The sequence below is a fragment of the Pleurodeles waltl genome, chromosome 3_1 (genome assembly GCF_031143425.1).
Source record: "Pleurodeles waltl isolate 20211129_DDA chromosome 3_1, aPleWal1.hap1.20221129, whole genome shotgun sequence".
NCBI lineage: Eukaryota > Metazoa > Chordata > Amphibia > Caudata > Salamandridae > Pleurodeles > Pleurodeles waltl.
In genome coordinates this window covers 525,488,480-525,510,461 of record NC_090440.1, presented here as the reverse complement: position 1 = coordinate 525,510,461, position 21,982 = coordinate 525,488,480, and the positions used below count along the sequence as shown (strand labels likewise).

At 40.6% G+C, this 21,982-nt stretch overlaps 1 protein-coding gene across 1 annotated transcript in view; it reads left to right on the top strand.

The window, feature by feature from the left end:
• PCSK6 (proprotein convertase subtilisin/kexin type 6) overlaps nucleotides 1-21,982 on the top strand; it is a 1,406,757-nt gene that overhangs the window by 683,651 nt on the left and 701,124 nt on the right. Inside the window, exon 4 of the mRNA XM_069222809.1 lies at nucleotides 14,329-14,472. Within this exon, the coding sequence (XP_069078910.1) occupies nucleotides 14,329-14,472 (144 nt within the window). The remainder of the gene's footprint in view (nucleotides 1-14,328; nucleotides 14,473-21,982) is intronic.

Below are 21,982 nucleotides of genomic sequence, written 5' to 3'. Positions count from 1 at the left end.
GAGGTGGTAGATCCCGGGGCCCATGGCGGACCCCCCTCATTATTTCAATTAAGCACCAGGAAGGTGGCAGTCCCCGGTGCTGCAGGGGGGGCGTACGGCCCCCACATATAATCCACACAGCATTGGGGAGGTGGCAGTCCACGTGGCCTCCCGCATACTATTGAATAAAAGCCTCAGGGAGGTGGCGGTCCCCAGGGCATAAATTAGCCCGGGGGCGCGCACCCCCTCCTTTATTTTTTTATATGGCCCCAGGACCTGGCCCACCTGGGGGCTTTATTAAAACAAGCACAGGAGACCTCTAGGACCAATCCAGCTGTTTGAGCTGTAGCCGTGTTCAAAACTCCTATCGGAATTCACATGGAAAACACATTATTTTTGTATCCTCCTTTTTCTCAGTCCCTGCTTGATGGATCACCCAGAAACATTCTGTGCACAACTAGAATCACCAGCGCACCTTTTGGGGGATTTTTTGAAGATTCGTCAAACGGTGCGAAGGAAATAAGCAAGTCAAAAAAAAGCTTTTTCTATGGAGACATGGTCCTAACTATAACTACCTACTGGCGACCGGCAGTAGAGTAGGTTGGTTTTATATATATGTGAGTGGCCCCTGTGGGTATGTGACTGGGTGTGTGAGTGGATTTGTGGGTCTGTGAGTGTTTGTGGGAGTGTGTGAGTGCTTGTATGGGTGTGTGGGTGGTGGTGTGGGCTTGAGAGTGACAGTGTGAGTGGTTGTGTGAGTCTGTGAGTGGGTGACTGGGTGTGTGAGTCTGTGAGTGTGTTAGTGTGTGAGTAGGTCTGTGAGCATGTGCATCTGTTTTTTTAATTGAGATCTGGTCTGCCTATCTGCCACAGAGTACATGGAGGTCATGCTGGGCTCCGCGATGAATCTGTGGACGCGCGCTTGCTAAAAAAAAAAAGTGTATTTGAACAATTTCTTGCCCGTGAGGGGCTCCTCACAGACCCCTCCATCAGCCCCCTAGGTTCATGGTACCTCTACTCTGACCTCTTCTATAACTTTTGAATTGTATTTTCCCCCTGGGAACCAAATCCTATTCCACAAAATGTAGGCCACAACTTTCCTCTCAGGTATCGAAAAGCCAATCACAGCATTGCTGTTGATGCGTGGATAGGGGGTGGATCCACATCTCTAGATATGCATAAATCTTTTTACTTTAAGAACTCCACAATTATTGAAAAGATTTACACCAAATTACAAAAAGCACTCTTTCTGGACCAAGATCTAGCTTTCTGCCAAATTTGGTGTAATTCTGTTTCAGCCATTCAGGCTGTAGTTATGACTAAAATCCCTATGGGAAATTGCATGGGGAAAATGCTTTTTGGGGTCCCATTTTTTTCAACCCTTACTCGACAAATCATCCTGAAACTATCCAGACAGCAACTGAAGTGACTGTTAAACTAGTTTTTAAAATTTGATGAAGATTCATCAAATGACGCCTAAGTTATTAGCAAAATAAAACACTCTCTTCCTACGGAAACTAGGGCCTGAGTATAACAACCTACTGGCAAATGGCACTCAAATAATAGCACATAGAAAGTGAAAGAACAAACATTTATTCTTTCATTGAAAAAGCAAACAGTTATCCAAAATTTTAGATCCGCTTTAAATCAACACCCTGTTTAAAACCAGGGGCAGGGTCCCAGAACCTGTGATCGACCCCCAGTGCATCCATGGACTCGCCATCATAACAATCAGAAAATGCGAAAACAAATTCTTTGAATGAACGAAGCCTGAGCAAAATACCTTTCGGACCTGCACTGTACCACACATCCCTCCGTCTACAACCCATTGACAGAAGATCAAATAAATGTGTGCGTATTCCTGGTCCCCCAAAGTAACCTTCCAAATGCTTCTTTTTGGAGGAAAGTAATTTCCTTAGCGTTATGCGTAATGCAGCCCCCAGTAACAAACATGTCTAATTAAAGACCGCAAACTTGCTCTTTTCAAAATACAGCCTTGCAGCACCATTCGGTAAAACCTATCTTAGCAGCAAGAACAGAACAGAGGAGGATGTGAGGAATGGTGCTATTTATACTGTGAGTTGGGTTTTGTGTCATTTTATGCAGGGGTGGTATTGTAGTGTGTTTAAGTGCTGTATAAAATAAACAGTAAGAAAAGAGACTGCATGGTGTGAACTGCATGTCTTGTAATTAAATCCACAATCATCTATAATATAGATACCCACATACCAAAAATAATCAGCTTTTCTTGCTATTAAAAAAAAATATCCTTCAGCTTTTCCTGGCTTGGGCAGTGGCCCTACATACTCTTGTATGGGAAGCCCTTCATGTCAAAATGACAGCTCCCCATATAGGATATCTCCACAAATGCATAGTGTGCTGCAAAATGAATATGACACGCCAAAATGAATGTAATATGTGTCAAAATAAATATGATACGTGGCAGAGTGAATCTGACTTGAACCAATACATATATGAAACCTGGTACAGTGAATATGCTACTTAGTCAATAATATGAATAACACACACTCCTAATATATTAAGAGATATATTGAAATATATATCAATCATACTGAAATAAATATGGCCCTCAATGTAAACAATAAAGCAATCACTGAAACAAATACAATATTTCTCAAAAGGAATATGACGTACATTGAAATGAATATGACAGATTGCAATGAATATAAGGTACTGAAATTAACATATTATATTCTGAAAAGAATATAATACACATTGAAAATAATATAACGTACACTGAAAAGAACATTACACATGCAGCAATGAATATGAACTGTGTTGAAAGGAATATTACCCTGATTGCAATGAATAAGAGATATACAGAAATAAATAGGATATGAATATGACGTTGAAATAAAAATAAGCCTAATTGAATTTAACTGACATGCCTTCAAACGAGTATGATCAAAGATAAAATTATTGCAACATTTTTCTAAATGAATATGGCATGCATTTAAATTAATTAATAAATGTTCAAATGATTATATTTGTTAAAATATGTCAAGTATTAATAGGAATATGATATCCATTGAAGTAAACATAACATTGATTGAAAGGAATATAACACATGTTAAAATGAATATGACATGAGTTGAAATGAAAATTAGCTTCCTTGAATTGAATTTGACATGTTTTAAGAATGAATTTGAGTGACGCTAAAATAAACATGACAACTTGCATTGAAAGTAATATGCTACACACTGACATGATTATGATACGTTTTGCAATGGATATGATTCATGTTAAAATGAATATGTGTTAATATGAATGAGACATCCATTGAAAGGAATATGACAAAATGAATATTGCATATATTGAAATTAATGTGACCTATGTTAAAATAGATATGACCCATGTTACATTTTTCATGACAGGTGTTAAGGTAAATATGCCATCCACTGAAATGAATATGACATTTATTGAAAGTAATGTGACACATGTTAAAATGAATATGAACCTCTTTGAAATGAATATGACAGCTGGTGAAATCAAAAAGGCCCACATCAAAATTAGTATGACAGTCATTAATATGACACTTTTTGACATGAATACGAAACTGTGTGAGATAAATGCAGCATGCTTTGAAATGAATAAAGCACATACCGAAATGACGACAGGCAATGTTTAAATGAATATGACCCCTGTTTAAATGAATATGGCTTGCACAGAAGATATGTTGATTTGCTTTAAAATTAATATTACATATTGACATCAATATTACAAATTCTGAAATGATATGGTATGGACAAAAATGAATTAACTAAAATTAATATAACACACATTTGACAGAATATAAAACTAGGAAATAGCCTTTACCACACATCCATTACATGTGTCCATTTACGATGCAGGAAGTATTCCTACATTTGTCACACAGGGGGTCATTCTGACCCTGGCGGCCGGTGACCGCCAGGGTCACCGACCACGGGAGCACCGCCAACAGGCTGGCGGTGCTCCCAAGGGCATTCTGACCGCGGCGGTTCAGCCGCGGTCAGAAAGGGTAAACCGGCGGTCTCCCGCCGGTTTACCGCTGCCCCATTGAATCCTCCATGGCGGCGGAGCACGCTCCGCCGCCATGGGGATTCAGACACCCCCTACCGCCATCCTGTTCATGGCGGGAAACCCGCCATGAACAGGATGGCGGTAGGGGGTGCCGCGGGGCCCCTGGGGGCCCCACAAAGTATTTCAGTGTCTGCTTTGCAGACACTGAAATACGCGACGGGTGCAACTGCACCCGTCGCACCCCTGCAACTACGCCGGCTCAATTCTGAGCCGGCGTCCTCGTTGCAGGGGCATTTCCGCTGGGCCGGCGGGCACTCTTTTGGAGAGCGCCCGCCGGCCCAGCGGAAATGTAAGAATGGCCGCCGCGGTCTTTTGACCGCGGTGCGGTCATTTGTCGGCGGTACCTTGGCGGACGGCCTCCGCCGTCCGCCAAGGTCAGAATCAGGGCCACAGTGCTTTATCACGCAGGTAAGTATTTTTGTAAATAATATAATGTTTTATGTGTGCATAGCGGTAAAAGGAGGTAATGATGATTTTAGGGCTTAAAGGTGGGTAGAGGTAAAAAGATGTAAGGATAATTTTTGAGTTTACGGGTGGGTACAGGTAAAGGGAAGTAAGGATGATGTTAGGGTTTAGGAAGTGAATAGAGATAAAGGAAGGTAAGTGATAAAAAAAAGAGGGTTCCTCCTCAAAAAATAAAAAGACAAACACATATATATGTACACATATATGCATATATGTAAATTCATAAACATATATATATATATCCATATATATGTGCACACACACACATATGTATATATCTTTATTGATTCAGGATTACAGTGTTGCATGAAGTATGCAAAAAAAGAAGCAGGAAACTCTGAGTAGTTCCCAAGTTTAAGTGGAGAGCAGCTCTTTTCCATGGAGCACCCTACAACACCACTGACACTCCGAATCTGCCCACCTCAAATGTACATTTTTCTAGCAAAGTTCTTAAGCATATGATTTATACAGTTCCATTCATGCCAAGCTAGAAAGTGACAGAGGGCCTGAGTGAGATCTTAGCAGATAAGTTACTCCGTCACAACGGTGACGGATATCTCATGCGCCGAAGATGTCGGGGGCCTCGGGTTTGAAGTTTCTGTAGATGTTGGCGATCTTGTTGTGGAAGAAATTTGCAAGGTTGTCGCAGAGTTCCTGTGAGGGGGTAATGTTGTTTGTTGTGGCTGAGGGGTTGAAGAATTGATGTTAAAGAGTTCTTTGCTACAATTGGAGCTTGATGCAGTGCATGAGTCTAACGCATTTTTCTTTGATTCTCTCAACTGTCCGTGGTAGAGGTTGAGGGCTATCTTGAAGGTGGTATTCTCACTCTTGTCCTTGCTGGTGCGCCATCTCCTTTCCAGTTGTTTACAGTGTTGTATAGTGGTTCTGAGATCTTCAGTATACCCCTACACTACTTGGTGTGCCTTGTGTGGGTGTTGTTGCGTATGGAAGCGATGCTGTTGGTGCAGTTGGTGACCCAGTTGTTGAAGTTTCTGACATTCTGGTCTAGGTTTTTGTAGGAATTGGGGTGGGTGGTGTTGAGGGCATTGATCCATGTGTCCTGTGAGGCTTTGCCCCAGCTGCGGTAGGGTTGTTGGGCAGACTGGGGGTGGTGATGTTGAAGTGAACAGTGGAGTGGTTGGTCCAAGTGAGTTCTGTGGTGTGGCTATACCCGATGAGGTCACTGGAGATGAAGATAGGGGCCTAGTGTGTGGCCTGTCGTGTGCATTGAGTTGTGGACGAGTTGGGTGAGTCTGGTGTTGTTTATGCTGTCAAGGAGGTTGGAAGTGTTGATGACATTGTGGCCATCGAAATGGTAGTTGAGGTCACCTAGGAAAGTGTAGTTGTTGGAGGCTATGGTGAGGGGGTAATGAAGTCAGTGATGAAATTGCAGAAGTCTGGACATGGTCCTGGAGGATGGTAACATGGTTATAAATGGCAAAATAATGCAGTAATACTACCACAAAATGTGCCTAATTATTCTGCATAATTTGGCTTTTCTTACCACATAATTTAGTTAACCCTGCTGCACAATTTGGCCCTCCTCTGTGGCATACATCAGCAGTCCCACAGTGGCCACTTTGTCCCAGAAATCCTTTCCACACTTCAGGATGGAACCTCCAAATTGCAGTGTTATTAATCACAGTTAAAATGGGGCCATAAGGGTGGTTTAAGTATCATTACATTTGGAGCAGTAACTAGTCTGTATACACATTCTGATCATTCACCCATCACTACCCCGCTCTGCATGTTTGGCCCAAGCTTTAACAGGTTTAATGCCGTTGATATGATGAGTTAACAAATAGTCTTGCAGAGGGCCACAGAGTCTGAACAATTTTGACATTTTAGAGTTATAGTTAGTTAGTTTCAGTATATTATATAATGCAAACAGGTCTTCACTGCGAGTAGGTGATCCCCGCTCCACACACGCCTCTCCACATCCTTTACTCCTCATGTATACCCTCTTACTACTCAACCCTCTCATCAGTCCTTATCCATGACTCACCACAACTCACTCCTGACTTCCTTTTCATCCCTCAGCCCTTCCCTTCTTCTTCGCTCCTAATTCTTTACTTCTCTTATATCACACTTAGGGCCCAGTTAAAAGTTTAGGTGCAGAGGGATCAATGGTACCTGTCAATGTGTGAAATGTCCGTCAGGCCAATGGACATTTCAACATTTGGTGGCAGGCACCTCCGTCAGGGCGACGTGGTCATTTATTCTGTCACCCTGGCAGAGGACGGACCGACTGAAAAAATATAAAGCAGGCCCTAAATGCTCTGCTTTTTCCTCTTCCTGCACTCCTCATCCCTCACCATCCATCAGCTATCCTCTATTCCCCATACATAAGTCAGCGCTCACTTTTAATTTTTAATAATCACTTCACATCCCTCACCTGCTCACTCAATCTACTTCTTATGTTTCACCCCTCACCTCTCAGTTGTCTCTCCACATCTCTCATCCATTATTCCATCCCTTTATCTGTCACTCTTTTCTACTCACTCTACGTCACTTATTTGTCACACTTCATTCCTCACCTTTCTCTATTCTTCTTTCATCATCCTTTACTGCTCATACCTCCCCCTCTGAGAAATAAATGAAATCGACTATGATAATAGCTTAAACTTCATATCACACTGTCCGTTTTAGGACATGCTGCCCCCTTACATCTCATGTCTCAGTTCTCATTCCTCACTCATACGTTATTGACCTCACTCCTCTTTCTTCACTTCTCATCCTTTTTTATTCAACCATCATTCCTCATTTTCATCCCTCACTCCTCAATGCTCAGCCCTGATATCTTACTCCTCATCCTTCATTTCTCATTTGTCATCTGTAACCCCTCACTTTTAAGTACTCTTTCATCCTGTCTCACTCCTCAACCTTCACTTCTCATCCTCTCTCACATCCCTCATTGCCTTCTCTCCTGCCTCACTCCTGATCCTCACCACTCAAACCTTATCCTTTATTCCTCCTGCCTAATCCTTCACTATTTCACCCACATTCCTCTCTCTCTTCTTCCCTCATTTCACACTCCTCACCCCTGATTTCTTATTCAACATCCCTCATCTATCACTGCTCACTTCCCCTCACTCCAGCAGTGACAAGGGAACTGTATGAATGATCTTTCCCAAAATGCCCACCACCCTGACCATATTAGGATATCCTCATCCCTCCCTCCTCATGGCACAGATCTCAATCTTCACCTTATGTTTCTCCCTTACCACCCCTTACTATTCCTTCATTCTACATCCCTCTCTATAGCTTTGCCAATCAACCTTCAGTCCTCACACTTCATCTCTCATTCCTTATTTCTCACCTCTCACTCCTTATCCATCATTCCCCATTCTTCATCCTTCAAATGTGCAGATTCTAATTCTTTTTAAGATATCCTCATTGCTCACTCATCATCCCTCAGTCCTCACCTCTCATTCTTCAGCCCTCATCCCTTATCTCTTATCTATTATTCCTCACTTCTCACACCTCATCTGCCACTCTCATTCCTTATAACCCATCTTTCATTTCTCGCCTTCAATTTCCTTTGTACGCTTGACTCTGTGATCACACTTCATTCATCAAACCTCCCTCTTTAACATTCATTCTCTACTTATCACCCCTCAATTGTTATTTATCAATCCTAGTTCCTCACCCCTAATCATTTATCCCACCCTCTTCTACTCTCACACCTCATAGATCACTCTTCATATCTCATTCCTCATCTCTCACTCCACATTCTTTTCATTTTCACCACATTAGTGTTTATCACTTACTTCAGATTTCTTATCCCTCAATCTTCATCTCCTACTCCTCATTCTCACTTCTTTGTTCTTCATTCCTTGCATTTTGTCCATAACCCCTCATTTCCCATTTTTCACTTCTCATTACTCATCCTGCATCTATTATTTCTCATCTTTCCTTCCTCAGACCTCATCGCTCACACCTCAGTCCTTACTTCTCGTTCCATGTTCCTTGTCCCTCACTCTTCACATTTTTCACTGCTTGGGTCTCAACTCTCGGTCATCATTCTCACACCTCATTTATTACCCATCTTTGCTCACTGCTTGTCCTACACGCCTCCTCTCTGACTCTTCATGCTTCACTCCTCACTCATTACACCTTGTCCCTCAATCACGTTTCACACCTCTGTCTTAATCTCTTACTCACCATTTTGCACTCTTGAACTTACAGCCCTTATTCCTCATTCCTCTTCCCTCACCCCTCATCCTTGGATTTGAGTTTTTACTCTTTAGTCTTCATTTCTCAACCTTCACTCTTAATCACTAATTTCTCACTTCCCATCTTTCACTCCTCATACCTCATGCAGCACTCCTCATCTCTCACTACTTACTCTTCATGCCATACTCTCAGTCCTCATACATCTCTGGAGAGCTCTCATAAGAGCAAAATATGTGTCAGAGGCTGTTTTTATTCATTGCAGGTTGGCTTGTAAGATATTTTTCCAGTTCAAAGCTGTGATACAGTGACTGGAGTGGTGAAAGGATTTTGTTATTTTTTAGCTCGGCACGGATGGCACTAGCTAATCCTATGCATGAAGACTAAAGACTTTGGGGGTTATTACAACTTTAGAGGAGGTGTTAATCCGTCCCAAATGTGACGGATATACCACCAGCCGTATTACGAGTTCCATAGGATATAGTGGACTCGTAATACGGCTGGTGGTATATCCGTCACTTTACCGTCACTTTTGGGACGGATTAACACCTCCTCCAAAGTTGTAATAACCCCCTTTGTCACTTTCTGCGTTGGTGTGGATGGAACTGTACAAACCTATGCTTAACAACTTTGTTAGAAAAATGGACACTTGAGGTGAGCAGTTTCAGAGTTCAGTGGTATTGCAGGGTGCTCCGTAGCAAGGAGCTGCACTCCCCCTAATCTTAAAAACTACCCAGAGTGCCCTGCTTTTTTTTTGCATAATGTATGTGACACTCTAATCATGAAACAATAAGGATATATACATATGTGTGCACACACAAATATGTGTGTGTATATATATATATATGTATATATATATATATATATATATATATATATATATATATATATATATATATATAATTATGTGTGTCCTTACCTCCCTTTAGTCACTTCATAAACCCTAAAATCGCCCTTACCTCCCTTTACCTGTACCCACCCCTAAACTAAAAAATTATCCATACCTCCCTTTACCTATACCCACCTTTAAACTCTAAAATCATCTTTGCCTCCCTTTATCCCTACGCACACATAGAAAATTATGTTGTTTACAAAAATACTTATCTGTGTGATAAAGTACTGCGTGACAAATGTAGAAATACTACCTGCATTGAAAATTGATGCATGTGATGGATGCATCGTAAAGGCTAGTTCCTTCTTTTATATTTTTTTAAATGTGTGGTATATTCATTTTAGTTAATTCATTTTGGTCCTTATCATATCCTTTCGGAATATGTAATATTAATTTTAAAGCAATCAACGCAAGTTCAATGCATGCACTATTCATTCAAACAGACATCAAAGAGTAGGAACATTAAATGGAAAGTTTTCCCGTTTCAATAAATGGAATGGAGATAATCCTAAAAAATATAGCTTTCATTGTTGAAGCGAGAACACCTGTTTTGAATGTGAAGTTATTTCTGAATATGAAAATCCAGCAAGTAAAACCACAATTTCAAGCCATTTGTGATGTTCTGACATTCCGATTATTTTCAATCAACCACCAGCAAGACATCCTTACTTGTTTTTCCTCAAATGGAAGGAGCAAGCTGGGCACATGCTGAACTCCTAATACAATATTGTCGTTATATAGGAAAATATTACTAGGTCTAATCTCCTTCACAACTAGGTTTATTTCATTTGTCAGTGCTTCTGTTTATGACGTATATCTAGAACTGCATCTTGCGTCAGAGGGCTTTTCTCCCTCTGCAGAAATAATTCTTAGATGATGTTGCACGGGTGTCATGATCCCTAAAGCAAACAAAAACAAATGAGCTCTTGGGTTTGAAATAAAATACAGATATAAATCAATCACACCCCTGGACTTGATGCCCCTGCACCTTAAGCACCAATGATAGTTGCAACCTTGCTTCTGGATCGACAGATTCCTCATTCCACATGTCTTTTATTCTGTCCACTATATCTCCTCCTTATCTCCATCCTCCACTTTCTATTGAAATCTTTTTTCTGGACCCCTTTTCTTTAACTTCTCTTGCCCCTTCTGCTCATCCCCATTGGCTCTGCATTTTATTGCAAACATGTCACTTTGTCCAGTTTAGTTACTTTTCTCTACTTTCTGTAAATCACCTTTTCCTTTTCTTTCAATCTTTATATATATTCCTATAGCGTGAACCTAGCAAATGGAAAGTAAGTGCTCTATATGGTTAAAGACAAGAATAAAGTCAATGAGAAAGAGAAGCACAAGCTAGGTTGTGGACAGTTACAGCAATGTGATGTAGTGTTCTTTAAAGTGGTGACTTTGACTCTGCTAAATGGGAGTTGTAGTAGGGTAGTCCTGATGGATAGAGGGCATTGTTCCAGATCCTGGGTGCATATATGGAAAGGGCCTTCTGTCTTGTATTTTCTTTTTTATACTTCTTAGGCTGCTGTTTGAAGGTGTCTGGGCTGTGGGTGTGCCGAGATACACCAGACATGGTAAGCTTGTCTGTAGGATAAGCGGAGGTGCTGATTGTGATAGCTTTGTAAATGAGGCAGCTGGTTTTAAAGATGGTAAGGGCCTGCAAGGGGAACCAATGGAGTTCCATCAGGATGAGGGTGTTGTGATCAGATTTCTTCAGGCCCTGGATTTAATTGTGCTGAGACATATAGAATGCCTTTAACAAGTGTCAGTGTGGAGTCTGGGAAGCTATGGAGTAGGGCCTTACCAATATTCATGTGCAGGAGTACAAGGGCCTTAAACAAGTTCTGAAGTTGTGTGGCATAGCATGGGACTCTGGCCTAGGTCTACAAGGACTAGCCTCCCTACCCATGGGTGCAAGGAGTGAGTTCATTGCCTGAACAAGGAGGTGCAGGATATTGTAGCCCAACATAACCCACTGAGCATTCCTGCTGGTGTGGTGCCCTTGCTCTCTGGGTAGTTAACAGTCCTGTAAATGGTGAATGGATGCAGTGGTAATTCAAACCCAACTGTGTTCTTTAGAATAACACACTCAGGCACTGAACTAAAAAAAAAAACACTATATTTGTTTCAAAGTGTTTTATTTCAACAGTCTCATCCTGTTGCTTACTAAACGTCGTGGTTGTTGTGGTTATCAGACTTCAGCCGGAAAGGAGCATTCCCTCTGAAGGAAAATACACAATCAGCTGGGCTCAGCTCCCCTCATCTCTGGATAGACTCTTGGCATAAGAGAGGATGCTGTGGCAGTCTGGAAGAACCTCTCCTGATAGCCTGGTGCAGAGTCCTCTCAAATGTAGTGGTCAATCCTATTGGTTTATATAGGTTGGCAACTGACCTTTAATCTGCATTGGGAAACTTCACAACAATCCAGGATTTAACAAGTCTAAACCAGAGTTATAAAAATACATCAACCGATACTACATCTTTTACTTACATGCCTACTGGTAAGCCTTAAAACGCAGATATTACATAGCTTGTAGCGGATTTGTGTCTACTGATGTTATAGCAAAGTCATTGTTTATATGAAATGACACTTTCACAAGTTCTGCAAAAGATAATGACATGCTTGATATGAACCAAAGGCAGACAGGCTAACTTAATGCTTAACTTCCTCAAAATGGAGTCTGACTTTAGAAGGTTATGACAGACAGTTTCTGGAAGAAATGTTTGACTTTCTCTAGATAAGAGTACAGGTATCAAGCCATCTTTGTTTTTCTTTGTTTTCTTTTGGCAATGTGTTCCTATAGGGAGAGGTTGGTGTCCAGGGTGAACTGAAGTAAATCAGAATTTGTTGAAAGTTGTGGTTTGAAGCCATCAAGGTTTATGCCATTGAGCCAGGTTTTTACTGCATCTTGTTTATTGTTCTTGGCAAATTACAGGAATTCTATCTTATTTGTTTTGGGCTTCAGGTAGGTGCTGGACATCCATGCCTGGACGATGCACAAGTAGTGTTTGAGCTGTTGAAGCAGAAGAGACTTTCAAGAGTTGTGTATCATCTGCGTAATGTGAATCGTGATGCTATTATTTATGAGTAGAGCACCTGTCATCTCCATGTTAGAGTTGAAGATGACAGGAGACAGTATGGAGCCTTGGGGGATTCCGCTGGTGATAGGAATCTTTTGTGACTTGGTGGTAGCCATGTGAACAAACTGATGTCGCTTGAAAAGGTAGGAGGAGAACTAGTGAAGGACATTGCTAATAAATTACATTCTCTGTTCTGCATTTTTCCTTTACTCTCCCCATGCTCTTCTCACCTTCTCAGAAGTGTAAACACCGAGCCAGGCAGGCTCCATGTTTAAACAATTCTAAACACTGGCAGCCTCTAAAGTCTCTGCAGCTAATACAAGAAAGGTTACAAAATAGCGATGGATAGAATGCTTAAATTAATCTCAGCTACTGGTATTTACTCTGGGCTGCATCCCAGTCCATCGTTCTTTTGCACACCATGCATGCTCAATTTGAACCTAGTCATATGCAAATGAGTCTTGACCATGCTCCAGTGGAGACAGTCAATCCCGAACTGCCAGGCCAGGTCCCTCCTGAACCAGAACTCAACCAACCTAGAACAGGTTTCACCTTAGTTAGGGATCATCAGTCAGGTACAGCTTGGTTTTATTGAGACAGTGTGCACAGGACCCACGTCTGGGTCTATCAGTCCCACTTAGGGCGACACACTGAAGTGTACAAAAAGTGATGGATGTAATCTTTGAATTAATCTCAGCCACTGGTAATTACTCGAGGCTGCATCCCAATAAGTTGCTCACCATGCCACCTCATTTTGGACCTAGTCTTTTTCAAAGCAGTTTTGACCCTGCTCCAATGGGAATAGTCTAGCCTGACCTGCCGGTCCAGGTCCTCACTGAAATGGATCATAGTAGCCTAAGACCGGTTTCACTCCACTTAGGGCTCATCAGCCAGATATAGCCTGGTTCCAGTTAACAAAGTGTGCACGAGACCAACATCTGGGAAAACCTATCCCACTTAGAACCACACACCAAAGTGCTGGAATTAATTTCAGACTCTGGTAATTACTTCACCGCTTCCCAATCCATTGTTATTTATCACCCCATGCCACATTAGTTTGGGCCCTGTCTTGACCCTGCTCCAGTGGGAATAGTCCAGCGCAAACTGCCAAGCCAGGTCCTCCCTTAACTGGACCCCAAGCAACCCAGGACCAGTTTTGCCCTACTTAGGGCTCATCAATACTTTGCATCTAGTAAAGGGCAGACTGGGCCCCTTCCAACTTCTAGGATCTAATGCTACATCAATAGATGTAAGGTGTTAGCTATGTCCTGAGCTCTGTAAAGAACAATTGTTATCATTGCTCCAACAATATTGTATTCATTTTACCATGGGTGAAAAGGTAAGTGGTTTTGGCCGGGTTCCAAACAGTAAGTTGAATGATGTGCAAATATCACAACAGGTACTCAGCTAGGAGAACCATTATAATGCCTCTATTCTCAACTTTTTGTGTGATAGACCATAAAAGAATATTAAACCACTCACTACCTTGGTGATCACAACAAGAAAATCAATATTCTATTTGTGTATTGGACTTGAAATATTTAAACATTGACTTTTCTCATTAAAAGATATTTATCTGACAATCATTGTTTTAGACGTTGCAACATGTTTCATTTTACTCTTTCTTTTCTCACGGGCGCCCTCAGCATTGCGCTGATAAAACTGCACGCTGTAGATCGGATATGAACATCGTAGCAGCCTGGGAAAGAGGTTACACTGGCAAAAACGTGGTAGTGACCATTTTGGACGATGGGGTTGAGAAGAATCATCCGGATCTCATGCAGAACTATGTAAGTAAAGCTGTAATACTTTAATTAGTTGTTTTTTTTCCACAAAACGTCCCAAATTAGGAGGAGACGAGCTTATTTATAGATTAAAAAGGGGCAAACATGAACAACCATGAAAGGAAAAACACCATAAAAGAGACTCTACATTATAGTCTGGAAACTGTTGGACTCGAGGGGGAAAAGTGGCAGCTGTGTTTAAGTGAGATCAGTGTTATACAGTACTCAATGAGTGGCATATGCCTGATCAGATTCATGCTGCCTAAATAAATGAGGCTGCAGGCATGGGCACCTATGGAGCCTTGTGCTATTGCCATAGAATTCTGAATAACAAAGGTCCTTGAAATCTGTACTCTTTTGTCAAACTATATCTTCCTCGGAGGAATCTAGGATCAGCAGGGTCTCTTCTTGCTTGTAGTCCTACAGAGAAAAGAACATGCATTGCACGGTGTTCCTTTAGTTTTATAGACTCAAAGATGTGAATTTGTTTTGTCCTCTCACTTAGGAAAAAACTGGACTATCTTTTTGAGAAAAAAAAACGTAGTCGTTTAGACTGATCTCATTGGCTTGCTCTTTTTAGTATTCTGTTTGGCCCTGCACCTGGGAGTCAAACCTTAGAGCTGGGACACTTCGTCAGAAGTGACTAAGAGCTTTACAAATTGTATTATTATTATTATTATTATTATTATTATTATTATTATTATTATTATTATTATTATTATTATTATTATTATTATTATCATAAAAATAGCCCTATGGTGACACAGGCATGGCGAGGAGTTTCACACACACTCCTGAGACCTTACTCTGTGTCTCTTCTATACCTTATACCTCTAGATGAGACCGAGGGCTTACACGTCCTTTCTCTATTGATCGTACATTATCTTGAAGAGTTTTACTTGATTAGGATAAGCCATCTATTCATGTTAACACCTTACTTATATTTTGCCCTGAGGAAGTCAATTAGATTAATTTCTCGGAGACGAAACACGTGTTGGCTGTTGGATGTTGTTGTGATGACCACATATGGAATCTTTCTGATGTGATGAACATGTATGAAAACCTCGCACAAGAATAAAGACACTGAACTTTAACTCTGTTTGGATTATATATTGATTTTCAGAAGACCAAGAACCTAACCGTACAGACTCTTATCTTATTTCATACGAGTGCCCTGGCCTTTTGAATCAATTTGGTTTTTCCTATTGGAGAAACACTGGAGTTGCTGGGAGGACCCTCTGTTCGGGAGCACCGTATTTACTATCTATTGTTAAAGTAATGTTTTGGTGATATTCTGTTAGCGCCTATCTCTATACTTTTCCCTTCTTTTCTTCTTAACTAGTTGGCATACCGGTTGCAAAATGTAACCATATCATTTCCAGTATTGTGGGCAGCACATTTCACTACAGAAATCTTTTAGTTGCTGTAATGCTTCTAACAAATAATAAATATTTGTTCCATTGCTGATTGTAGCACCAGAAGATATCATAAAACCCCTGTCTGATCTTAATTGGCCAAAATCATTGACCACACCAAAACCATATTGGCTCTCGGTGTACATCGTAACACTCAATGCATCAGAAAAGCAGCACTCGTCCACTTGTTCTAAAATTACATCACGCCAGTATGAGGCTTCTAAGGTCTCTGTTATGGTGCAGACTGCATACGGTGCCCTCAATGTACCATGATGGTCTCTCTAGAAAGAACCATCCACAAATAGTGTCAAATCAGCCTTTTATATTAGTGCAATCATGATCACATTCCTTATCATCGATATCTGTGTTGTCTGTGAACAACAAAAGTGTTGGGGGGTTTCATGGTATTTCATCTTCTGATTGAAATAGTGTCAGCTGCTAACATTGCCTGCTCATATTCAGTTAAACTGCTGTCTATAAAATGCTGAGTTTGTGTATGAGTCAGGAAAATCACACCCTAATAATAATAATACAAAAAGTGTGTAACCCATCACCATTCCTTAACGCTGATGAATTTCCAGACAAATTGAGGCTAATGCCTTTACGCATCCATGAAGTATGGCAGAAATTAGAACTAATGTGGCAGAGAGATAAGCCACAGGCTGCTTCATTTCATTATGCTTCTGGGAAAGTGCTGATAATGCACACTCTCACATGACAAAACAAGTAAAAATCTTTTTCATAATTTGGTAATCCTAGAACAGGTGCTCTACAGAGTTTGTCTCCGAGCTTGAGGAAGGCATGCATGCATTTGAAATCGAATGGCACTAAATCAGAAACATGGCTGTGATTAAGCATTATTAAAGGCTTTGCAAGCAGGGAAAAGTCTGAAATCCACTGTCAACGGTAGGGAACCATTCCCAAAATCAGTTTACTTCTCTTTAGGTGTTTGGAGAATTCATTCTCACAATTGCAGAAAGGTTTTCTTGGACACTTTTTCCCCCTTTTCAATATGCTGACCCAAATAAGCAACTTCTTTCATACAATACTGCATTTTTGTGAGAGAAACCTTTTGCCCATTCTCAGCAAGATGGTTCAAGAGCGCAGTTGTAGCCAACTTGCAATCCTATTTTGTCCTAGATGCAACCTTATGGTCATCAATGTACTGCACGAGTTACAGGGCAGCTGCAGATTTTCCAAATCTTTATTTAGAATTTGACTAAACATTGAGGAGCATTCCATATACCATTGTGGGATACAACACCACACAAGAACTTTATTCAAAGATCTACACTACACACAAAGAGATTTTAACTAAGTCATGGAGAGTAATGAGAACAATGCTTGGCACAATCACTGGCTGTGTACCATTCTGCATCTGCGGGAATCTGACCCAAAATAACAACTGGAATCAGTACCGTTGAACATTATGGAACTATAGGTTTATTTACTTTACGCAGATCTTCTACTACCCTCCATATGCCTCTCTGTTTCTTTAAGCTCATCACAGATGAATTGCAGTGGCTCCCTAGCACTTTTTTAAAAATGCCTTGTTTGATCATCTTGTGGATTACAGGTTTCATTCCCTCGTCCACTTCTCAAAAAAGCTTGTATTGAGGGTTACGAGGGAAGACTGCATCTGGTTTCACAGTAATTTTCACTAGTTCTGTTCTTTTAATTAACCCAGTTTCTTTGCCTTTAAAATCCCACACCTCCTCTTTCATTGTGTGTTTTAGAGCAAGAGGCAAATCATCTTGTTGAGAATTGGGAATAAATGAACTTTTGACTGTTGTAATTTTATGTTAAATGCAGAATCATCATCCTGCATTTGAATTACCACACCATCAGGTGTGCAATAAAGCAAGCAATTCATAGTAGAGAAGATCCCTACCTAAAAAATAAACAGGACTTATGTCCCGTTGGTGATGGAACTGGCTACTGCCAAGCTCTGCCTTCTCCACCACTGGAGGAAGCCAACAGAGCCTAGCAGGGCTGATTGGCTGTCCGAACTGGCAAATGTTACATCTATAAGAGGAACGATCAATTGGAAGTTTATGCCCGGGTATGAGAACCCTTTTACAGCCATGGTATGAACCGGACTACGTGGCGGAAGCCACTTTATTTGACCAAGCATAGCAGGGGATGGTCCTGGTGGCTTCAGACCCCTTCTAGTGAACCTGCATTTGTTCATCTACCCCATCCCCCACCCCCTGCAGGGTGTGGTGAACACTTCCCCTTCACTAAATGCATGTCAGCCAAGCCACACAACTGCTAGACTGTAGCACCAGCCATGGGAGGGAGACCCAGTCCATCTTTATTTGATTGGGGTGCCCTGCATTGTGTTAATGGGTTTGCTTTGTGTTCAGCAGACTGAGTGATTGTAGTTTTGCACTGTATCTGTGCTGCAAGTGTAATTTTTTTGCTTAGTGTATTATATACTCTGCACAATGTGTCACAAAATACCAATAAAAAGGGCTCATGCCATGTATTATGAATTTGTGATTATTCTCTTGTGGGGAAATATTTTCAGGAATATTTGCTAAAACTTAATTAGTACTCTGCTTATTGATAATGCCAACAGCTTAGACTTGTTTTGCAGAGAGGGCTAGGTTTGGAAGCTCCACAGGACGAGCAACAGAGAAGATGGCACCTGTATTGATTAAAAATTATACTGGGTGGCCATTCATCCCACCTTCTACATATGGGCCACTCTGGTCTACCTTTAGGGCTGCACCAACCATGCACACTTCCTCCCCCCTCAGGCACCATCATTCTGACTGATTCAGTCCAGTAGGAATTTCAAAAAATGTTGAAACCTGGGGAAAATCATTGTCAACCATCAAAGGACTTTGCTGAAAACTATGATTGTATTTATTTATGTATTGCATTTTATTTCACTTTTTACTGCATCACTGGAGCTACAGGCATATTCACATTGAATTGCCTCTTATTCTGTATGTTCTGCAGAAAAACTAGTTGGGCTGGCTCAACTACACAGTCGACTGTGCTAACTGATTTACATTCTGCTGCTTTGGGGAAAAAAATTATTTTGAGTTTGATCTGGATTGTGTCTACATTCCCGCTTCCAGTGTCCAATACATGCACAGTAGTGATAAGGAGTACTCTTCTTCAACATGTCAGTATTCACATTCATCACATTCGAGTTATTCACAAAACCTCTACCCCGTGGAGCAACATTTAACACAATATTTCCCTGCATACTTACTCCATGCATGTTCAAATTTGCACCAAGATTCAACAAAACCAGAACAAATGACCAGATTCTTCACCTAATTCTTAACATTTCTCTGGAAATGCACAGTTTTCCTTCAACATCCTCTGCTTTGTGTCAAAGCAATCACTACAATGTTTTGCACACATCATTAACTCGTCAATGCTCTTTATCTGCCAACATATCTCGCACTGCTTTATATGAGAACTACGCTTCAGATGCGAATCCAGAACAAAAACCTATCTGTGATAATGCTTTCTTTTGTTGCATCTTTGACTCCTCTATACTTTCTATCAATCGGCATTAACCTCTCTTAATATGCGTTCACTTATTCCGTTGCCTCCTGAGTAGCCCTTATGAGTTTTGACAAATTCACCTCTTTCTCTGGAACTTGCTTCAGAAGTGTCGACATTTCCTATTACATTCCATAATGACTGGAACAATGACTGGGCAATTATGAGGAGAAATTCTCTGAAGCTCCTCATTTGGCCACATAACAGCCGCTATGCATTCAGCCCGCAGATTCTTTGAGAAAATAGTCTCAAACAATGTAGTCAAATCACCCAAAACACCTTTGAAATCATCACTAGCCTCTCCACTTCCATATACCATTTATCTGGATCCTCCCTAAGCTCTAGCAAGTTTTTCAGAAATGCAAGGAGGTCTGATCCCTGCAAAGGAGTATGCACATAATCTCCTCCGTGCACTTCTGCCATAAGAAGTCCAGACTCTACCAGTCCTATTTCAGGTTCAATCGTACCCACATTCTCTTCTTTACTGCTCCAGTATTTTACTTTATTGCCTTGCTACTTTCTTTCTTAATCCATTTATCCATGCACATTCTAAAACCTGGTCTATTTTCAATGCTCTTAATTAGTTCTTTAACGTGCGGTCATATAGTGAGTAGACCCATCTTGTTCACTTCACCTTCATCCAAATCCATTCTGTAGTTTCTTGGCAGGTCTTTACTTTTATATAAATCAGTTTCATACTCTTCTGCCAACACTTCAAACCTAGCAAATGTATCACACACACACATCTATCTGCTGCCTTACTCAAGAATCTCAAGTCTTCCTCAATGTTTGTAGTCAGTCTCCGAAGCCAATTGTACCCTTTAAAGTTTCTGAAAATTCAATTTTCAATTTAATGTTGATATTAAATATCTTCTGGCCTTTCTGGGTGAGGTTGGTCAGTAGCAGTAGTAATTATACCAACAAAAGGTATAGCTGTGTCAGCGGTAGGCATAGCAACATTAGTAGTAATAATCCCACTAGTACTTGCTTTATTTTCGGGTGGCGCATTTGTCTCTCCCAGTATGTATGCACCCACACTTGGCTCTCCTACTCACATGTCTTGATGTGGTCTGGGGTGTTTGTAAAATATTATATAGAGGAAGTCTTGAATCTAACGAATAATCCAAAAATACTTCCTCTTTATCCGAATCATTTGTATGTTTTTCTTTTATTTTTCTTTCTCATTCTTAACTTCATCATTCCTGTTGTCTGTTTTCTTCTTATCTGTTTCATTGACGATTGCAGGAAACACACCTTGTGCACTGTATGCATTATTTTTTCCTAGCTTGAATCTAACTAGTGACCTGCAGCATATGAAACCTGGCTTTCACTTTCTTTTGTTCCTTTTTAATTGTCAGAGATCCCATTCATTCAGTGCTTCAAACTGTACAGGTTTGGGTTGAGGTTTCTTTCATACCTCATACTCCTCAAATACTCAAGCTAAATACCCTCTAAAGGAAATTGCATATTCGTGTCATCAGATGTGTTCTTGTTCCATTCTTTTAACCACAAACATACATATTTTCATACGAGGGAAAATCTTTTGCAGGACTTTTCTCTCTCTCAATCACAAGAGCATTAGACATTTTCAATGTAGCACCCATTTTTGCTCAAACCAATCCAATGCAAAACCATGTGATATAAATAATAGTAATAAACCACTGACAGTGTGACTTCATTACACACTAGCCAATCTCAGCACAAACCACTGCGGCAACTAACCTATTTTAGTGCATCTCATTGTGACAATTGGCCAGTTGCTTTGCAGCTCACTATGACGCAATACTGTGTTAACAGAACCATAAACAAATAAACATTTCAAAACGAAAGCTTCTTGTCTGTGTAGCCTAAAACTGAGGAAATGAAGAAAGCTATTTCAGTAGAGGAGAAACCACACTTCTGGTACCATAAAGGTACTACAAAAACACCAAGGTAAGTTTCCAACGGCAACCCTCTTTTGCTTAGCACATCCATTCCTGTGCACTAAAGAACAAACAGTCACTATTCTAAGTTAAAATATATTCATCTGAGGCTTTTAATAATTCAAGGAAAGTCCCTAATACAGTTTGAATGTGGTGCCTCACAATACATGTTTTTAATTGTCAGACAAGGTCAACAAAATGAATAGATTAGGAGATCTTGGATTTCGATTGATCTTTTTACCAAACCAAAGAAAACTCCAACATAGAAAATCACAATGATTTAGAAGGTTTGGCACATTTGCCATTGCTACCTACCCAGTGACAATAATGAGCTCTAACATTCTAACTTAAAAATATGACAAAATCACAATAACAAGGACTCGTAGTAGTCCCCAAATTAAAAGGTTTGCAGGCACAATAATTGTTGACACCACAAAAATCAACACATACAAAACTACAAGTAAAATGCACTTGGTCAAAGCTACAATCTCTTCAAATGCATTCGCCCTATTGACACTCAGACTGGAACACTCCAAGTAATTCAATTTTGTGTAGACCATAGGAAGCAAAAGTGTAGACAAACTCCAGGAAAGGAGAACATTTTATCTACAATTTTATCTAATCACTTATTCTGCTTTGCCTGTGTTCTCCACC